Source organism: Glandiceps talaboti, chromosome 5 (genome assembly GCF_964340395.1).
Source record: "Glandiceps talaboti chromosome 5, keGlaTala1.1, whole genome shotgun sequence".
NCBI classification, from domain to species: domain Eukaryota; kingdom Metazoa; phylum Hemichordata; class Enteropneusta; family Spengelidae; genus Glandiceps; species Glandiceps talaboti.
The window spans coordinates 18,965,001-18,984,711 of record NC_135553.1 but is presented as its reverse complement, the minus strand read 5'-3'; the positions used below and the strand labels follow the sequence as shown (position 1 = coordinate 18,984,711).

The 19,711-nt window shown below is 35.7% G+C and overlaps 2 protein-coding genes across 2 annotated transcripts; one reads left to right on the top strand and one right to left on the bottom strand.

Annotated features, from left to right (window-relative positions):
* Positions 1 to 1,040: 1,040 nt before the first annotated feature.
* On the bottom strand, positions 1,041 to 7,909 carry LOC144434788 (L-xylulose reductase-like). Its single transcript, XM_078123287.1, has 8 exons — positions 7,851 to 7,909; positions 6,302 to 6,399; positions 5,252 to 5,406; positions 4,131 to 4,173; positions 3,924 to 4,023; positions 2,949 to 3,013; positions 1,925 to 2,042; positions 1,041 to 1,455 (listed from the first exon to the last, which is right to left on the bottom strand). The coding sequence occupies exons 1-8, from the start codon at positions 7,900 to 7,902 to the stop codon at positions 1,346 to 1,348; spliced, it is 741 nt and encodes a 246-aa protein (XP_077979413.1). The 5' UTR covers positions 7,903 to 7,909; the 3' UTR covers positions 1,041 to 1,345.
* A 135-nt stretch (positions 7,910 to 8,044) lies between these two features.
* Positions 8,045 to 15,298, top strand: LOC144435256 (uncharacterized). Its single transcript, XM_078123843.1, has 3 exons — positions 8,045 to 9,841; positions 10,582 to 10,762; positions 12,409 to 15,298. The coding sequence occupies exons 1-3, from the start codon at positions 8,642 to 8,644 to the stop codon at positions 12,576 to 12,578; spliced, it is 1,551 nt and encodes a 516-aa protein (XP_077979969.1). The 5' UTR covers positions 8,045 to 8,641; the 3' UTR covers positions 12,579 to 15,298.
* Positions 15,299 to 19,711: the final 4,413 nt, after the last annotated feature.

Genomic DNA, 19,711 nt, shown 5'->3' with positions numbered 1-19,711 from the left:
ACACATATGTTAGTCTCTGTTACCCAGACCCTTGCCATTGAGGGCTCAACCCCCAGCAGCAAGAGTCGTCCCATTTTCAAATCACCCTAACTCTTTACAATATAATTTATGTGTGCATATATGAAAATCGTAGCTATTAGTACTCAGTTTGGAGGGTCTATGGTATCTTGTATTCCACTTATGCGAGACCTAATGAAGTGCCATTTGCGGTATAAACAGGGTATACAGTACGTACAACAGTACATATGTTAACCAGGTGCGTTCACTAGGGAGAGGAGACACACCTCCAAAACCAAAACACAGAAGTCTTTGTTGCCAAGAAATATCAAATTGAAACTACTTTCACCTCTATTGTTCTTTCAGTGATACACCATTGCATGACGGGTGTCGTGGACTTTCACAAATAAGAAGTAAAAAGGGTCGCTGCACTATAGATCCATGCCAGGAGTAACAACTATCAAGCACTTTGTTGAGAACAGAGTGGGAAAGTGCTATATAAAAACATTACATTACATTATTATTAGGTGTGTATGTACAGGTTAGTGATGTTTTCTTTTCATAACCATATTTTAACAATGTTAGAAATGACAAGTAAAGTCTTAAGGATACTACAATCATATGATTTGTCAAAGGTCCTGAATTTCAGCAATACATGATATTTTTTTCGCCAGAGCACCTATTTCTGCTGAAGCAACGAAATAAGCAGTACCTCTTGGAGGGTACATTTTGGAAGGTGCCGAAAACAGGAACGTGATTTACAATATTAATAATTAGTGATATTGCGATTCTTTTCTCATCTGCACATAGAGGATGTAATTTTTAACATTTTTCTGTCAGATTCCTTACATACTAGACATGAAAACACACAAATAAAGGTACCATCCTTGTCAGTATTCTTAAAAATCTATCATCTTGTAATACACAAGTTAATTTATCCAGTCAATTATACACCAGCAGATAAAAATCCACCATCAATTGGTAATAAACTACCAGTTAATTTATCCAGCCAATTATACACCAGCTGATCAAAATCCACCATCAATTGGTAATAAACTACCAGTTAATTTATCCAGTCTATCATACACCAGCTGATAAAAATCCACCATCAATTGGTAATAAACTACCAGTTAATTTATCCAGTCTATCATACACCAGCTGATAAAAATCCACCATCAATTGGTAATAAACTACTAGTTAATTTATCCAGTCTATCATACACCAGCTGATAAAAATCCACCATCAATTGGTAATAAACTACCAGTTAATTTATTTAGTCAATTATACACCAGCTGATAAAAATCCACCATCAATTGGTAATAAACTACCAGTTAATTTATCCAGCCAATTATACACCAGATGATAAAAATCCACCATCAATTGGTAATAAATTACCAGTTATCATATCTGCCTTGTCACTTAGAAGATAAACTACTGCATTCACAACGTCTTCAACTTCTGTAAATTGAAAAAACAATATAAAAAAATATTGAGCAGTCTGATACCAAAATATTAATATATAACTACATCAATAATGTGTCAAAGAGAATGTGGACCAAGTTTCTTTCAATTCATTTATACAAACAGTGCTTTCTGATGGAATGCTTCATATCTGTTTCCTTCCTTTCTGCCAATGCTTCTATTTTTGATATATTAAAATGTTGAGGGTTTTCGTACCAACTGTTATACTGTTGGTACGAAACTAGACTACAAATATATCAAATAACCAGGATAGTAATTAAAAATGGTGAAATGGGTCACCTTCAGAGTGCCCTCTAAGCCAATTTGATGAGCAACTGATGCACACAATTTCTAGTGATGCACAAAATTTGGTGCTCCCCTATCTCTTACTATGTGGTGATTCCCAGTTTTTCTCATCACAACAACAAAATTTGGCTATCATTAGAAGACACACTGGTCACCTTACCTGCAAATCTTTGTAGCGGTATCCTACTCAACATAGGTGCACCCTTTGCTGGATCTGACCATGTTTTCTTTCCTAATTCAGTTAGTACAACAGTTGGGTTCACAGCATTGACACGGATCTGTAGAACAGAGAAATGGATCAAACAAACTAAAATTGAAGAAATAAAATACAAAATTGATGGATAATGTGTTCAGTGGAATCCATACCACTATGCCACATTGAGTGTTGGACAGAATTTGATACAAACAGACATATTTAACTGAAAACAATTCATGAAGGTGGAGAGACATCAAATTCAGAGGCAAGTATATAAAATGAACAAAACAGACATACAATTTTCTGCATTATAACCATAGACCATACACATGTAGGGTCTATGTTAATTGTTATAACACATGGTTTCGTCTTCAGTGATTGGCTTAGACCGTGTCACATGGTATGGACTAGTAACCCATAATGACCTCAATTTGTATACAGAGGGTACTATTCATTTTCTATTTTATCTAGGGTACTATTACAGTAGCACAGGAGTCCTATTGTTGATTTACTTTGACTCAGGAAAGAATACATGGCTCGCAATGTAATGTGTTGCAAAATACTTATTGCCTGGCCATATTCGGGCACAGTCGACATCATATTACCATTGGTGTTGTTATGTAGAAACTATTTCCCTTGGCTTTCATCCTCGGGAAATAGGTGCTGTATAACAACCTTTGGGGTGATAGATGTCTACTAGTGCCCTAATAGCCAGGCAATGGTGTGTAATAGTACATATAATATATGTAAATGTATGTGTATATGACTCAAAGTACCATCATAGAATCCTTTGATATGTTCATTGCTATTTCATAAAGCTGTGCTTAGCAACATAAATGCCAAACTATTTGTGGTGGAGTGTGATTACCATAAATGTGTGCATATTTAGTTAATAAATGTTGTAGTAACATCCATTCCTGAAATGTAACAATTCTGGAAGAACGGTTTATGAAACTTACATGTATATTATAAATGTGTTTTTTTTTACCTTATGAGGCCCCAATTCCAATGCCATAGTTTTTGTTATGGAGTCAACTCCAGCTTTAGAAGCACCTGTTGTCAAATACAGAGTACATAACATGCATTGCATCACACAACATCTATTTTGTGGTATCTTTAGGCTTGTTTTATCACTAATATATTTGAAACCACATTTTCAGCATTAAAAATGTGACATAACCTGAGTTTATATGTTTTGGAGTGAGATTCTATACTGTGTATTTAAAAGTCTCTCAAATTATTCTGTTTACTTAAATATACGTAACTGTCAATCGACTGAACTCAAACTGGATATTAAGATATAACACATTAACGTTCTGATGAAATAATTTTTTATACATATCAAAAAATGTCAAAGAATCCATACTAGACAATCAACAGTTCTGACAAAACCAGAAGGCATACAAGACATTGATGTGAGATACAGTAATTTCACCTTGATACTGTTATCAGTAAGGGCAGTACTTTAATTGAATATGAACTTGGAGTCAGGTATTATAAATTCACCTTAAGATTGCTAACTGTTCACCTTTGAACTATTTTCATTCTATCATCAATGTTCAGAGCTGTATGAATGAAAATGTGAAAATTTTGTACTTAAAAAGTGTCACCATTTTAGGCCTAAAAAACGAATTGTGTGGTTCCGATTACACTCAATTTTAGAATAGGTGGTGTGTAGGTAGATTTTTGATGTTGATTTCATTGATTATGCTCTCCAGTGTTTTTCATATGGTCTCTGTGTTATTGGTTTCTTCCTATCAGATGTACAGCCATTACAGATTGGGAGAAGAGTTTTATATTGTCTTTTTATGTTGATGTCAGTTTCTGCATCCACTATTTCTTGTGAGACTTCTCAATTTTCTCAATTTTATCAGGTAATCAGGTAACCAAACAATTTTTTTAGGCCTTACAAAGAACAGAGGATGATCAGCTGAAATTGAACAAATCCACATAGGGTACTTACCATAGCTAAGATGGTTATGGAATCCTATGATAGAAGCTTGAGTAGAAATATTCACAATAGCGCCACCAGTTCCTTTGGCAACCATAGTACGAGCAATTATCTGCCAAAATAGAAAGTAAAATCCTATATGATAGCATGAAATTAATGAAAGAATTGACTGCAGGAATTTCTATGGTAACTGTGATGTAACAACTGATTTCAACATACCTGAGCCACCTGGATGTATGATCTAAGGTTGATGTTTATAATCCTAGTGGTGAAATGAAAGATAAATTAGTTTACATTCGATACTGTCATACTGAGCAAAATTAAAAGAAATCAAATCAGCACACACTAAACACTAGAATTTACTACCCGACCAACTGAAAAACATAAGAATTAGATCATCCTTCAAGTCTCAATTAAAGCACTAAATTAATAACTTAAATGTTTTTTTTAAACAATTATTTTTCTCTGTCCATTTTTCCAACAGATATAATTATTCTTTAAGTCAATGCATGCCATATTACACTGAATATTTTTCTTTAAGCCACAAACCTGACTAGTTTCGACAAAAGCTAATTTTGTGGTTGAGCCAGAAGTTAAAGTTGTAATTATTATTCATATATTTATTTATTACCAATGTATTTATTTTGTTAATTTCTTATTTGATGCATACATTTTTCTTTTCAGCTGCTGGTAAATATATAGTATCATTATCATTGCTATAACAACCACAAGATTAATCTTATGCAACTTTAAATATGACATTCAAAGTGAATATTAAAACTGGGGGAGTTATAACATAGGTGTGCAAAAGTAATGAGGAAAACAGTCCTGATCAATAAGTACAAACCTGACATTTACCTTTATTCTTTGACAAAGGATAAAGGTACATTATACCATGCATGAACCAAGTTGAACAGAAAATATGGAATACACACTCTGGTCGTTCTATATCATGACAACGTGTGTCTATGTCACAACAACGAATGTCTACGTCACTGTTTCTGTGTTTGTAATGCGAGTCAAAACGTTCAAAATTACCATTACTTTCCCTAATTTTTCTTTGATATTACTGACGGTGGTATAATTATGTTATTCTCCAATATTAATCTTCATTCCATTATATACTCGAGAACTAAGGGTTGTCACTACTCGTCGATAAACACCTTACGTCACTGGGGAATAACATCTAATAATACACTCTTCTAACATCCATGGTTACATTATGTATACATCAAGTTTAAACTTTAAAAAGTTGCTAAATTATGAGAGCCAATTTTGCAAGTAATGATTTATATCACAATGGGGTGTTTGAAATGTGTGGTGAAAACATTTGTCCTTACGTTTCAAAGGCTTCCTTAGTCACTTCAAGAAACGGCTGTGTTATATTTGTACCAGCATTGTTGACAAGCAGATCAATTGGTCCAATAGATTCAACTACAGTCTTTGTTTCATCCCAGTCAGACAGATCAACTGCTGCTATGTGCATTTGTGGAACCTGTAAGTAAGTAAGGTGAAAAAAAAAAGAATTATTTCTGGTCAGGAAATTTTGTCTAAAGTTGTGCGATGATGTGATTTTTTTTTTGAATTTTCAACAAACCTGTCACTCAATCTACTATTTGTGGTAGTTACTGTTCTTTTTATTTACTACTTTGGAGAATGTGTGCATGTCTTGCAAATGTCATTTGCTTTTTCATGATTGGCTGTGAAGTAGGGAGAGTTATTTTTGTGTTTTCCCCCGGATCTGCAGACTGGATGGGCTGAACAAACATGAAAAAAAATTGACACAGGGGTGTTGGGGGTGGGTATGTAAGTGATGCACACGCTGACGTGAAACTTTTTTTTTTTTGCCTAAGTATAACATTGAATCATGTTTGCATTGTTTCTGACAACTCAAACCCTTTGGTGCACATGAAGAACAGAGAATTAAATTATTTTACTGCTGATACACAATCTTCATAGATACACGACTACTAACACTTTGTGCACTATTGTGAAAGTGAACTTCATTTTTCATGGCTTTTATAATGTTTACAAGTCGGCAAAGTTATGTTCAAGGTCAATTGTTTTGTCCACTATTCAGTATTGGCTAATCATTAAGGATGCCTATGTGTATAAACAGAACAAGAATTGGAAAATAGTTCGACTAAAATGATTACGGCCAGTGACAATTCCTCTAAAGTTTCTATATATTTTAAATTCTGATTATATCACATCTTCATTATCGTTTTTTTTTAGATTTAATTGACCAACAATGCATTTTATGATCACAATAATATCAAATGACATTATGGGAATTTGGTACTTTCACCTTTAGGTAACATGATTGATTTTTTTGAGTGTTTTGAAATGCAATCATTTTGCTTGACAGCATTGGCTATTTTGTTGCATACCTCTTGTTTTAGACTGTCTAAATCTGACTGGGTTCTGCTTAAAGCATACGTTTCAGCACCACATTTCACAAGTAATTTAGCCACCTCTCGACCAATACCTGCAACAGTTGAACACGAATACAAAGTGCATTAGTTATATCCATTTCTACCTGTAGAGTTGAGGGACTAAGGCTACACGTACTGCACTATTTCCACTATCCTAAGAGACATTTTGATATTTTTGAATTTTCACTCCTTCTAAGTCTACCAAGATTCTTCAGTTACGCTCACCACACACATAACTTGTGCAAAAAATTACCGTAAATTTGAACAGAATTTGATGTACGTGGGTTGACAGGTCACATTTACATATGTCATATACTGATTTCGTGACTTAAAAGTCTACTTATGTATTCGACGAATTACAGTCTCTATGGCAGAATACCATTTGAGACCAATGTAACTGAAGTATCAAGAGTAGATATAGCAAATTTAAAAAAAATCAAAATGTCAGTTAGGATAGCAGAAATAGTGTAGTAGCATTATGATATATGATATGATAACAAATTTATATAGCGCCTGGTATCCATTTAAAATGTTCACTGGCGCTTTACAAAGTGTCACTTAAATATGCTCTCTCAAAAAAGTAGGTCTTTAGCCTAGATTTGAAAATTTCAGTACTTGATGCTGAACGAATATGACTTGGAAGATCATTCCACAAGGTAGCAGCGGCATATGAGAAAGAACGATCACCATAGAATCTGAGTCTTGTTCGTGGAGTTTTAAGAGAAACTTTGTCACTTTGTAGTCTATATGTACAGTATATCCATTGACCTATAAAAAGGAAAATTAGTAGAAATACCACTATGAGAGATACATAACCACACACACATGGTAACTGACTACATGTAGTTAGCCTTCAATCCAATCTGTCGTCATCAATGAGTTTATGTCCCACGTAAAATAAGACATCTCAAATGTACCTTACAATAAATAGTTGATAACTGTCTAAATACAAGCCTTTTGCAATAAGTGTATCCGTACATTAATATTTGTTCTTTAACTTTTTCATATTTTGAAGTTTGCACTTTTTTATTAGCTGGAACAATTGTAACTTTGTTTTCTTTTTTACAGTCTATTTTGTGTAACTAAACATTTTTCGTTTTACTCTTTATTTTCTTACGTGGTTTGCAAAAAAAATGACCATAAAACTTGAGAAAAAAAATGGCCGAGTCTGTCAATAACAGTATAAATATTACACTACTAAGTCCAAGATACAACTATAAGCTAATTTTACAAAGGAACTATTAAATTTTGCCAAGGAAAATCAGGAATATTTACGTCCAGTCATCACAGCTTTCATTAATAACATATGAATATCTAATACCATGCACACAGGATGTGCTCGTAATTTAAATGGGGGCGTAACATAAACAAAACAAGACAATGTTTTTGAACTTGAAGATCAAGACAAGAAATATCAGTTGTTGATCGAGATTGAAAATAAAATGTGTTCACAAACTGTGTCCTTCAAATCGTGATATAATGACAAGCATCGAATGTACATTACCTTTACCGGCACCCGTAACGAGGGCTCGCTTTCCATCAAATCGTATTTCCATTTTGAGTGCTTCTGCTGCAGTGAGAGATGAGTATAACCTTTGACCTTCATCATGCCTGTCCGAACAACCAATAGAATTTCTCGTTACATAGTTGGGAATATAGTTTAGAGTCTGCGCACTAAGGCAGTTGCCGATACAAATTCCTCACTCATTTTGGACAAGCAGCCGTCATCGACAACTTTCCACAAACTCATGGAGAGAGGTAGTTGTATATCGTGTGATCTTGATTCACTATCGTCCTAAGGGAAACATGAAAGTGGCGAACGGTGAATGGTAGTCTGTAGACGTGCTTTACGAAAGTAAACAACAGTTCAACGCGAAGCGTCGCGTCGTCGTTACCAAGTTACTAAATTTGTGAATGGTGTACAGTATTGGCGAGGGACACGGAAATAAGCTTGTCATCCATGAATGAGTACTCCGGGGAGCACCATCTCATCGTCCTCACCGACTTTATGATATGTTCCAGTTAATGGGGTACTTCTTTCCAGAACTTGCGACTCTGCTCACAAGAAATCTCATATTTTTCTTCAAGTTTGCGTGGCGATGTAAATTCCGTCTACCTGCATTGCTTACCTGTGTGTTTCTAGGCCTTGACATCAGATTGCAGATTGAAATAAACTGGCATCCATGATTTAGTGGCATAAATGATTCGGTAATACCCTTCATTAATCATTGAAATCATTATAATTTAACAAAATTTGCATCTAGTTAGCATAAGTAGTTTATTTGTTGTCCAATAATGGCTCGAAATGTGAGAGATCTGAGAGACTTGATCTGTGTGTCTAGATTGACCATACGTGATAGTGATGAAGAGCTCAGTGATAATGACTTTGACTTACCCACTTCATTTGATTCACTAAATCTTGATAGCAGACCTGGTACGGCTTTAATATTCAAAGGTGATCGTTATCTCCCCAATGGTACAAAATATCAGCCCAGACCGCCAGCTCCCGCCTCCTCAGGGGCAAGACCAAAATCAACAGGTGCCAGGCCAAAAAACAGAAGTGGTAAAACAAATAACACCACATCAATTGGTGATACTAGTAGAGGAGTACCCCACGTGCCGTCCTTATCAAGGGGTGAATGGCCACATACTAAAGAGCCGCTACCTCCTGTTGGTTCAAGACCATCATCAAGCAGTAGTACAAACAGTGACTTGTCAAGACAGGGATCAGGAACAAGAAGACAGGGAGACTTTGATGAAATGTTGGAATTCCTAGACCCCAATGCTGTCGGTCAATGGTTAAAACGCGCAAATGAAATGGTCAGTGAACTTTCCATGTGGTGTTATTCTGCAGACAACTTTGTCAAGTTTGCTCATTTCTGGATGACCGAGTTCCCAGATACACAGAGAGACAATATTTTTACATTAGAAGTTAGTATACTTCATGATGAGTTCACTATGGCTTTTGCTGAAGGTATAAGAACTGGTAAAGTCAGAGAGTCAGATCTGAGTAACTTGCAATCAGCTGTTTTCAAAGAATATCCATCTAAGTTGACCAGTGCAAAAGGAGCCCATCTTTTTCTTGATATCCTGGATATATTGTCTTCAGAGAGAAATGCCGAGTACAAAAAACTGCTATCAGATGTGAAAATCTCAACTAGAAATAAAGAGTTTGCTCAAATGATGCTGGCAACTCGCTCCTTTGCACTCCTGAATGTGTGGTATGCTGTGGTAAACTTTTACCGAAATGTTAAGAGTAGGGGCACTGTTGGAGGAGATGTTTCTGACAATGCTGTGAATAAGACCCAAAAAGAGGACACGTTAACTGTGACGAGAGCATTCCAAGCAACACAGTATGGCTATAGTGAAGTGTTGTACTATTTGATGAAAAGCCAGCGGGTGAGCCCCCTTGTTAAAGACTCTAGCAATAGAACGTTAATGTTTACTGCAGTGATGTACAACCAGCCTGTCATTCTTTCATTCCTTCTTACAAAGGTGAGTACAGTAACAGACAGAATCAAAACACATGGGTTGTGATATTGAGAATCACACACACACACACACACATACACACACACACACACATCATATTATAAAGTCTATATTTGATACAAAATCAAGTATGCATATATAATGTGTACACCATTTTAGTGTAGATGTATACACCTCGACTATGATAGAATATGGGCCGGCAAGAGTGTTTTCAGTGTTCTCTGTGCCAGTACATTGTACTTTCATGAGTGTAGAGAGTGAAAGTGCAGCAGACAATACTGCAAGCAGGAGTGCAAATACCCCTGAGTACCCACACTTGCACTTGCATGGCATGAGGTTCAGTTATTATTACATATGTTTATCCGAAACAGTACATTTCCGAAAAAATTACACTATGCAATGACATGCTTTTGTATAAAATGAACATTCATGTCCTCATTTGCATATAATGGTATGCAATTTGCATATAAAGGTATGCAATAATGTTTTTGGTATTGCACTGTAGTGCAAATACCACTTGTATGCATGCACCGGTGCAAGTAATCTCTGGTACATACATATACATAATGTACATTGTATGTAATAATTTACATTCTTGGTAATGGACAAACAAGTATTACATGTCTGAATAAAATTTTATTTCCAAATCTGATCATAGCATTTATTGTTGCATCAGCAATGGTAGTATATTATTATACATTTAGTTAATTCCACTGATGACATGATCTCATTTTGTCTGACAGGTCCAACCTAGAGCTGATGTGAATGAACCAGCAGATACAGGGAATACACCATTGCATGCTGCAGCCAATCTAGGGTACGATACCGTGGTTAAGACCTTAGTACAGAAAGGTCATGCAAATCCTAATGTTGTCAATCCACAGTGTGAGAACGCTACACCATTACATTTAGCTGTCATGCATGGTATGTGTTACTTCAGTATTAGGGATGATTGCACAATGTTGCACAAGCTCAACAAAACGAACATCATTCATTTAGGTCAAAACTGCCTCCCTCCTCCCCAAAACAAATATTCACAAGTACAACAAACGTTTATACATGAGGTAATCTGTGATGAAAACTGTCGGTCACACCACTACGATTGATTGTAAAAACACTAAAGTACTACGAGAAACCTAGCACCATATCTCACACGAGAATAAATTTTTATTTTTATCAGCTTATCAACATCTCAGTAGTAAATACAAAAACTGTTATCATTAAAGGAGTGAAAGTTTTCCGTTGAAATTTTGGTAGATGAATAAAGTTCATCAATCACATTGATGCCAGACACCCCTCCCTTCCCCTCCCATCCCCTCCCCCTAAATGAACAAAGTTTGCTTATTGAGCTTGTGTGACATTGTGCGATAGAACTGTAAATCTTGTGTGTTGATGTTGAAAGGGGATGGATCATGTAATAAGGAAATCAGAAGTTGTAAAGTTAATTTTTGGAGTCATATGATGGTTTAATAGTAAGAATGTCTGGCTTAGAATGTTAAGGGTGTCAGTTCTAGCCTCACTGCTGCCCATTTGTTTCTGAATGGCTAAAGCTCTAAATTTAAATCACTATTGTGCTCCCTTGATCCCAGCTGCATAAATGAATGGGGACCTGGAAGAACAGAGGTTGGTATGTGAATGATTAAATCATACATGCATATCAGAGGCTTTAATTGATTGCATGTTGTCCAAGAACTTGAAACATAAAGGCCAATGCATTGTGGCTTTATAGGTCTGTGCCAGGGATAATGATTGCAAAGCACTTTGTAGGAAAACACTAAAAGAAAATTTACATGATTATCATGATTATTGAGTTCTCATTAATGTTTACCTTGCCATTTTGTTTCTGCCTGGCTGGAAAGTGCCTTGTCCTTGAATAGGAATACATAAATATAGCTCTACCTTGGGGACGATCGCACAGTGTCACACAAGCTTGAAATAAGCCAATCTGATTAAAATCAAATGTAGATGTCGGCTAATCGTTCATTGCTATTTTATCTTCGTTATTTTGCCTGAATTGACCTTCTTGGTACATGTTTACATTTTTTAGCCTGATCAGAGGAGGCGATCAGGCTAAAAAATGTAAACATGTACCAAGAACATGTTCTTCATTCATTTAACTTCTAACCAAATTTCAAAAACTTTCACGCCTGCAATGTTAACAGCTTCTGTATTTACTACTGAGATGTTGATTAAAATTAGTTGATAAAAATTTACTTCTAATGTGACACACAGTGCTGGGTTTCCGGTAGTATTTTGATGTGTTTACCATCATCTCAGTAAACAGGTTCATAAGGTTGCATTGATCATAGTGGTGTGACTGCTACATTTTGCACCGTGGTTTACATCATATATAAACATGTGAAGTTGCACTTGTGAATGTAGGTTGAGGGGGAGGGGGGGTCCAAAAAGAACAATGTTCACTTACTGAGCTTGTGTGACATTGTGCAGTCATCCTATACTGTGCTATACTTTATTGTAAAATTAACCTCTAGAATTCCATGTTAGTCGTTTGTATAGCATACATAGAATGACTTCACTTCATAATTTATTTATGTGTACTACCCTACTAGGTCATACAGAAGTATGCCAAGCCCTGGTTATTGGAGGTGCTGATGTGAATGCCAAGATGGGTGATTTCACTCCCATACAGATGGCAAGTGATATGGAACAGCAAGAAATCCTTCAAATACTGACTTCAACACTAGAGGGCGCTACTGGTCTCAGCATGGAAAGTGATTGAAAGACATCAACTGAAAATTATACTTTGGACAAGTTGAAGATGAAAGCTGTTAGCTAGCCTGTCCATGGCATTGAATCTGTAACTATGCAGTACAGATTCAGCCATTCTCGCAGTCTAGAGCACATACATGTACCACTTGGTGGGTACGTTTTGGACGGTGTCGTAAAGAGGCCTGTGGTTTATGACATTGAGATTCAGCTAACAGTGTTTATCCCGAAATTACCTAATGTTTCCAACCATTGTAGTCGTATGCAATATGGCTATGTACTTACTTACTCAGTAATAGTTGTGTACACAATTTGTTTTTACATGAAAGTTGGGTCATGCTAGTTCAAATTTTTCAGATAATTCTTTCTTTTTTTTTATGATTGAGGCATAGACCCTCCCACGAGGGTCTATTATTGGGGTCACATTTCTAAATGTGTACTGTAAGAATTAATTTTGATTATTTGGTACAGATCTTTTGGTGTAAGCATAAGGGTTTCTAATATGTAAATACTTGAGACGTTGCCGGGTAATTAGTATTGGAATGTCATACAAGTGTCACACACTGAATTTCTTATATTCCATGTTCAGACCAATTTGATAACCAAATGAAAAATATATATAAAACCAATGCTCTGAATCTTTGTGTTCATCGAAAAAAAATTACCCAGATGTGTATGTAGTTGGTGAATGCCTTGGAAGATATTTTAATGTTAAGGCAAGTATGTGAATCAGTACACCATATTCCGGTTGTTAGAAAGATAAAAGATTTCATGTTTTTTGCCACTAGGGGTGCTGTTCGCAAGACATTTTGAAGCTGATAGTGAGGCCAGAATTGTTGAGTATTGTAGTATAAAGACAGCAGATGCAAAGCCATCATTTGTTTTTCAGGTTTTTTCCACTGTACCATTTTATTAGCGACTACCAGTAATCAAAACATGCCTAACCACGCCTGTAATGCTGTTGTAAGAACATCTGATGAAGTTCTTACACACTCATTTTATTCATAGCTTCTTGTATTGTCATATGATCAGACTCCATGTTGAAAATTTAACCTTCACTTTCCTAAATCTGGGGCACCCTCTTGCGATGCTTACCTGTGAAAAGGCTAGAACTTTGGTAACTGGAACATTGCGTATTGCCTTGATATGTGTCATACAGTCAAAACACAGTAAGCAGATCACATTATAATAGGTCATGTTTGATTTCTGTCACTTTATTTTGTCAGTAAATGTTGAACTTTTTAAAAAATTCAAAGGGCAGATATGATGTTGCTCTAAAGAGTTTGTGCAGCAACAGTTGTATCATTTTCAAAAGTCTGTATAGTAGCTTAGGAAAAGGGAATGATACTTTCTGGTATATCACTTGAATCAAAGTGAATTACTTGCTGTCTATGTACCTCTCTACCTATATTCTCCTTTGTTGCCGTAATTTGTAATTGTAGGTGATGTCAAAATCATGAAATGACTCTCCACAACCCATAGTTTATGAAAATAACTTCATTTCCTGGAGTGGCATTTCTCCTTTAATAAGTGCAAAATGTAAGTGCATCTTTTATAAAAAGTTTTACAATTTACAACATATGGTTGTAGAAGTAGATGTCATTGCCAAATGTAACCCTATGTATAGGGGAAAACTGCTGTTGATTTTCTTGTTTGTAAGTGCATTTAGTTTGTTGAACTTTGAACTTTGTATATGAATGCTAAAATCTGGACTGGAGTGAAATGGCTGTTGAGGAAACTGCACGATTAGTAGTGTTACTGAAAATGTTATATGATCATATGGCAAGAAAGATCATCTCAGTTCATTGCTACTTGACATACTGTAGTTGTAACGCTAAGTATGTATAAAAAAGGTTGTAATTGTTCATGTGATAGCTGAATAGACAGGGGTCAACTGCATTGGTTAAAAGTGCACTTTTATTTAGTAATTTTTGTTTGTGTTAGTACAGGTTTTTATCCTGTGATACTGACCAAAAACTGTACAAATTTGAATTGTTTATGTGTCAAAAACCTATTTTTGCAGTCTTCATTTAGTTCTCAAAGGCTAATTTTTGACTAATCACCAGACTGGTACATTGTGTTCATGTACAAAAAGGCATTTTAGTCACTACTTATTTCTTGCATTTTTGTGTGTCCAGTGAAATAAGTCTGTAGCAAAAATGTCCAGGTTTATAGTATGTTAGGGTTGGATTTATTCTGTCTCCCAGTCAGTTCATTCATAAATTCTAATTTGCATATACAAATAAATGCAAGCACTGTTTTTAATTGTGTGTTTCATAGATTTCTGATTGGTACTGTACTCATTTAGTTCATTTGTCACTGCCTCGATAAACACTCACCTGCAATTGAACTTGAAGTGCAATGTTATGTAGTTTTTCATTCTCGCCTTTTTATCTATTTTTACTTAGAGTATAGAACAGCAAATTCAATTGTAAACACACGTCAGTGTAATGATATAACCTTTACAACCAACCTTTGATGAACTAAATGAACCAGACTTTCTGTGGACATGTTTTCCTGAATCACATCTGCATGACGCAGGCCAAATAAAAATGGTTTCCTTGGAAGTGTCTAAATCTTATAGAACACATTGAGCTTTACTTTTCTGTGACAGCCTAAAATTAGGAAAAACATGTTATTTTGTAGAATTTAGAAGCTAGGTGATTTGTACGCAGCCGTAGAGATTCTGATGAAATGTACAATTTTGTTTGTGTGCCTCTGATAAGAAAATATTACAGAATAAATTGTAAATCGCAAGACCATGTATGTCTCTGTAATGTTTGTATTACCTGTAGATGGATAGTTTACCTAAATCTACACATTGACACTGCATGAGAACTGCAATAGGTTATTTTCCTGTATGTTTAAAATCTGTTGTTGACTCTCAGACTGCGAAGGGTACAACATCCCTATTGCATTGACATATTTGGGTACCATTGTATACATTTAAACATGTGTTGTTGTTCAAACCCAAATGATGGCGCCCTTACTTAATCCCACCGACCAACCCTATATTCAGTCTGGCGAAATAAAAAAATGACGCCCTCTACGACATGATTTGAAAAATTCCAATGCCACTGGTTGTCAGATGCCAACTCCATGAGCACGCATCTGTGCAAAAATTAACGTTTATTGCAGTTTCAGGAAATTCGATAAAATGAATGGTTGAAAGTTTCCTTCCGATTTTAATTGTCATTTCTAGGTCATTCAGACTTAAAGTATGATTATGGATATCACCAACTCACGCACTTCCTTTTTATTCTACCAATATATTTCGAGGAATAGCGCCCTCTATTGCTTCAGCCATTTCCGAAAACATGTGTATTCTTCTGGACTGAACGACTTGTCGTTCTCTGCACTCGCTACAAATGCATTTCAAATATTAATGCACTTATTTAACTTTGTGACATTTTGTGAGTTTACCAGTGATATAAATTTATCATATGAAGGGTTTTCGTAAAACCATCTTGGGAGGAATTTCCTTCTCAGTTCATCATAACGAGGACAGAATGCTAGGAAATGCTTCTCGTTTTCTTGCAACAACATTGCAACAACTTAATTTTCATAGCTAGAAATGTCCTTGCGCTGTACTGGGAGATAATAACAGAGATGACTCATTCAAGTTAAAAAGCTTGGGTAGATCCGATAAGCAAGTTGTGGTGTCAAGTCTATTTGTTCCTTCATGCCCAGTGTAAATCTTGATAAAAGTTAACACTGGTCCAGAAATCAATTTCCCTTTGCAATCACTTAATTGTGTGTCTTACTCGTAGTTGAAATTATGTCAGTGTAATATTAGTCTGTTAGGGACTTTGATTAGTGCGTCGTCTAGTCTGACGTTAATAATATTTGGTCTATTCAAATTCTGCTGTCTGCTTGTATTGGACATGCGGGGGTGTTTTGTTCAAAGTAGCCATAAGGCTTATATATGTAGTAAATTTACACGCTTAGCCTAGTACATATGTATACAGAACGCCGTGAAAATATCAAATAGAGCCGCCCAGACATATTATGTATGTATACCGTCGTTGTCTCTAAATATGGACTAAATTCCAAATAAAGATTGACGTCTTCATTAATATAGTCTTTATTTGGCTAAAAATGTTGCACATGGTTCTGAAGACAATTCTGTGACGAACGCCGGAATGTTTTTTATGACGAAGCGTGTATGATTTTACCTTCTACACGTATGTCCGATGATTACTCTTGTTTACACCATATGTATATATAGAGAAGCTATATTGAAACAATTGCCGTAAATTACCATTATAAGTATTATAAGACACACCTGTGCCTGACACAAACTGCTGTCCAGGAAATCACCACATAGCCATGGCTCAGAGTGTTCAACATATTTAATAAGGATTTCCCATATTATTACACAGTGCAAACTGTCAGTTGTTCGGTAAAATAAATGCACAGGATATATATCCAAACATCTCGACAAATGAGTCGAATTGTACATTGAATTTTTAAAACGCACAAATCAAGACGGGAATTGCATTTCATTAAAAGGTGTAAATACATACTATATTACAGTTAACTCTTCCGACATATGCGAAACCATTCATAGCCTAACGTTGTAAACCACAGCCTCTTTTACGGGACTGTCCATAAGAAATATCAGCTCTTGCCTGAGAGAATGTCACAGATAACGTCATATTATAATTTCCCCGTTACCATTATGAAGATGTGCCATGTAGAGGGCATAAAATCCCGAATTATTATGTTTGTATATTAATCGATGAATATACATAATCATAGACCCTCCAATAGACCAATAATGTTCTGAATGACAAATAATTTCGATTCTCTGTTTAATCACAGCAATGATATCGAAATTGTTATGATATTAACGAGATGTCGAATACAGTTACAAAAGACAAGACCTTAAAGGACAGATAATACTTGTATTTCAACATTTGACAAAAAATATTGTAATCTGAAGGGTTTTTTTATGTTATCAATTACACTCCCTCCATTTAGTTTGTCCTGAAATATCAAAGATCATGTATAATTTGAATGTATTACACTGGCAAAGAATGGATACATACATACACACACACACATACACACATACATACACACATACACACATACACACATACACACATACATACATACATACATACATACATACATACATACATACATACATACATACATACATGCACATAGACAGACCGACAGAGAGACAGACAGACACACACACACACAGAGACAGACAGACAGACAGACAGACAGACAGACAGACAGACAGACGGGCAGACATGGAGGCAGGCATGCATGCATGCATGCATGCATACATACATACATACATACATACATACATACATACATACATACATACATACATACATACATACATACATACATAGGTAAAAGTAAAAATGGTTACAACCCATCTTAATATCATGTTATTTGGACCCTTTACCCCAGACAGGATGAGGTGTAGACCGCAGTATCATTAAGAGTTTGGTTGACAAATAATTGACTTGATAGTCGCGCTCAAGGAAATATCAAGCAAAAATTGTAGACCGATGTATATATTTAACAAATGGGTACAGAACTAACGTCAGAGGAAGAAGAAGCGAATTAACAGTTGTAATGTGAGATTAGTTTTGATATTACCAGATATATTTTTACTTTAAATTTGTACCTGAGGGCTATACTTTCGACGTCAGTATAGTTCAATAACATAAGTTAGGGCAGGATTGACGACGATCCAGCCCGATGAAGATATGAAATACTATCGTAAGGAGAATTTTGTAATCTTTTCCTGTGGTCACGTCAATATCTGCAAATTTATACCTGCAGCGGTAGCACGAAGAGTTGGCCGGGCGCTCGGAGACGGCGAGATTTCATCGCGTATGACTCATCGTTCTTTTTGTGTAATTCCCCCAAAACACTTCTTCATTCGATACAATCAGGATAAATGACATCAAAATTGGCTTTCTGCCAGACAAATCGTTGTGACTAGACATGTGTATATACATGTTGAAAATGCCTTGATATTCTAACACGAGGACCTTTTATTTTTAAGAAATAAACTTTTGATACCCTGAAAAGGAACTTACTATATTACAGAAATATTAGTTCAATTCTCTATTTACTATTGAAGAAATGTTATGATTGTAACTATAGCTAGCCTTTCTGTAGATTTGTGTGTGTATGTGTGTGTGTCTCTGTATGTATGTATGTATGTATGTATGTATGTATGTATGTATGTATGTATGTATGTATGTATGTATGTATGTATGTGTGTGTGTCTGTCTGTCTGTGTGTCTGTCTGTCTGTCTGTCTGTCTGTGGCTGTGTCTGTCTGTGTATGTATGTATGTATGTATGTATGTATGTATGTATATATGTATGTATGTATGTATGTATGCATGTATGCATGTATGTATGTATGTATGTATGTATGTATGTATGTATGTATGTATGTATAACTGTCTGGCTCTGTGTGTGTATCTCTGTGTCTGTGCGTGTGTTTTATCACGGTGCCGTACTTCGTTTTGGGACATACTTCTAAAGTGCATCGCTTACATTCAAGTTCGAGAAGACATCGAAGCATGGTCTCAATACACACTTATTAGAATTGCTTCGTCTGTATTTGTGTGGTTTTGAGGTAATTCAATTACTACATATTATGTTGGGTCTAATATTCTTTGAAGTCATTTTTTTTCATGGCGCCACACCATGTCAACGATTAGGACCCGACCGCAAAAACCACATTTCTTTAGATTGCATCAAGGATGAGTTCTCTAGGTACTTATAAAACGTGTGGAAAGCGATGCGTACCTAATTGGTATTCATCTCTCAGTAAGTCTGACTTTACAACGGTATTTCAGCTAATCCATCAATAAAAAAAGCACTACTTCGTACGCCTATCTGTAAATCTCGACATTCCCGCTCACATTCCAAGACTTCGCCCGATGTCAAAAGAAATAACAAATTATTAACTAAATTGAGAATCGCTCTAACCTTCAACAGACACACTTATCTTAATTACAGAACCGTGGTCAATTTTTGCACTGACCTTGACCGATTATTAACGAAACGAACAGCGGGTTGAAAACCTCAGCGAAACGTACTTGTCTAACAGAATAAGTAAGCGAGACAGAGATACTCGCCATGTTGGCATCGTTCTA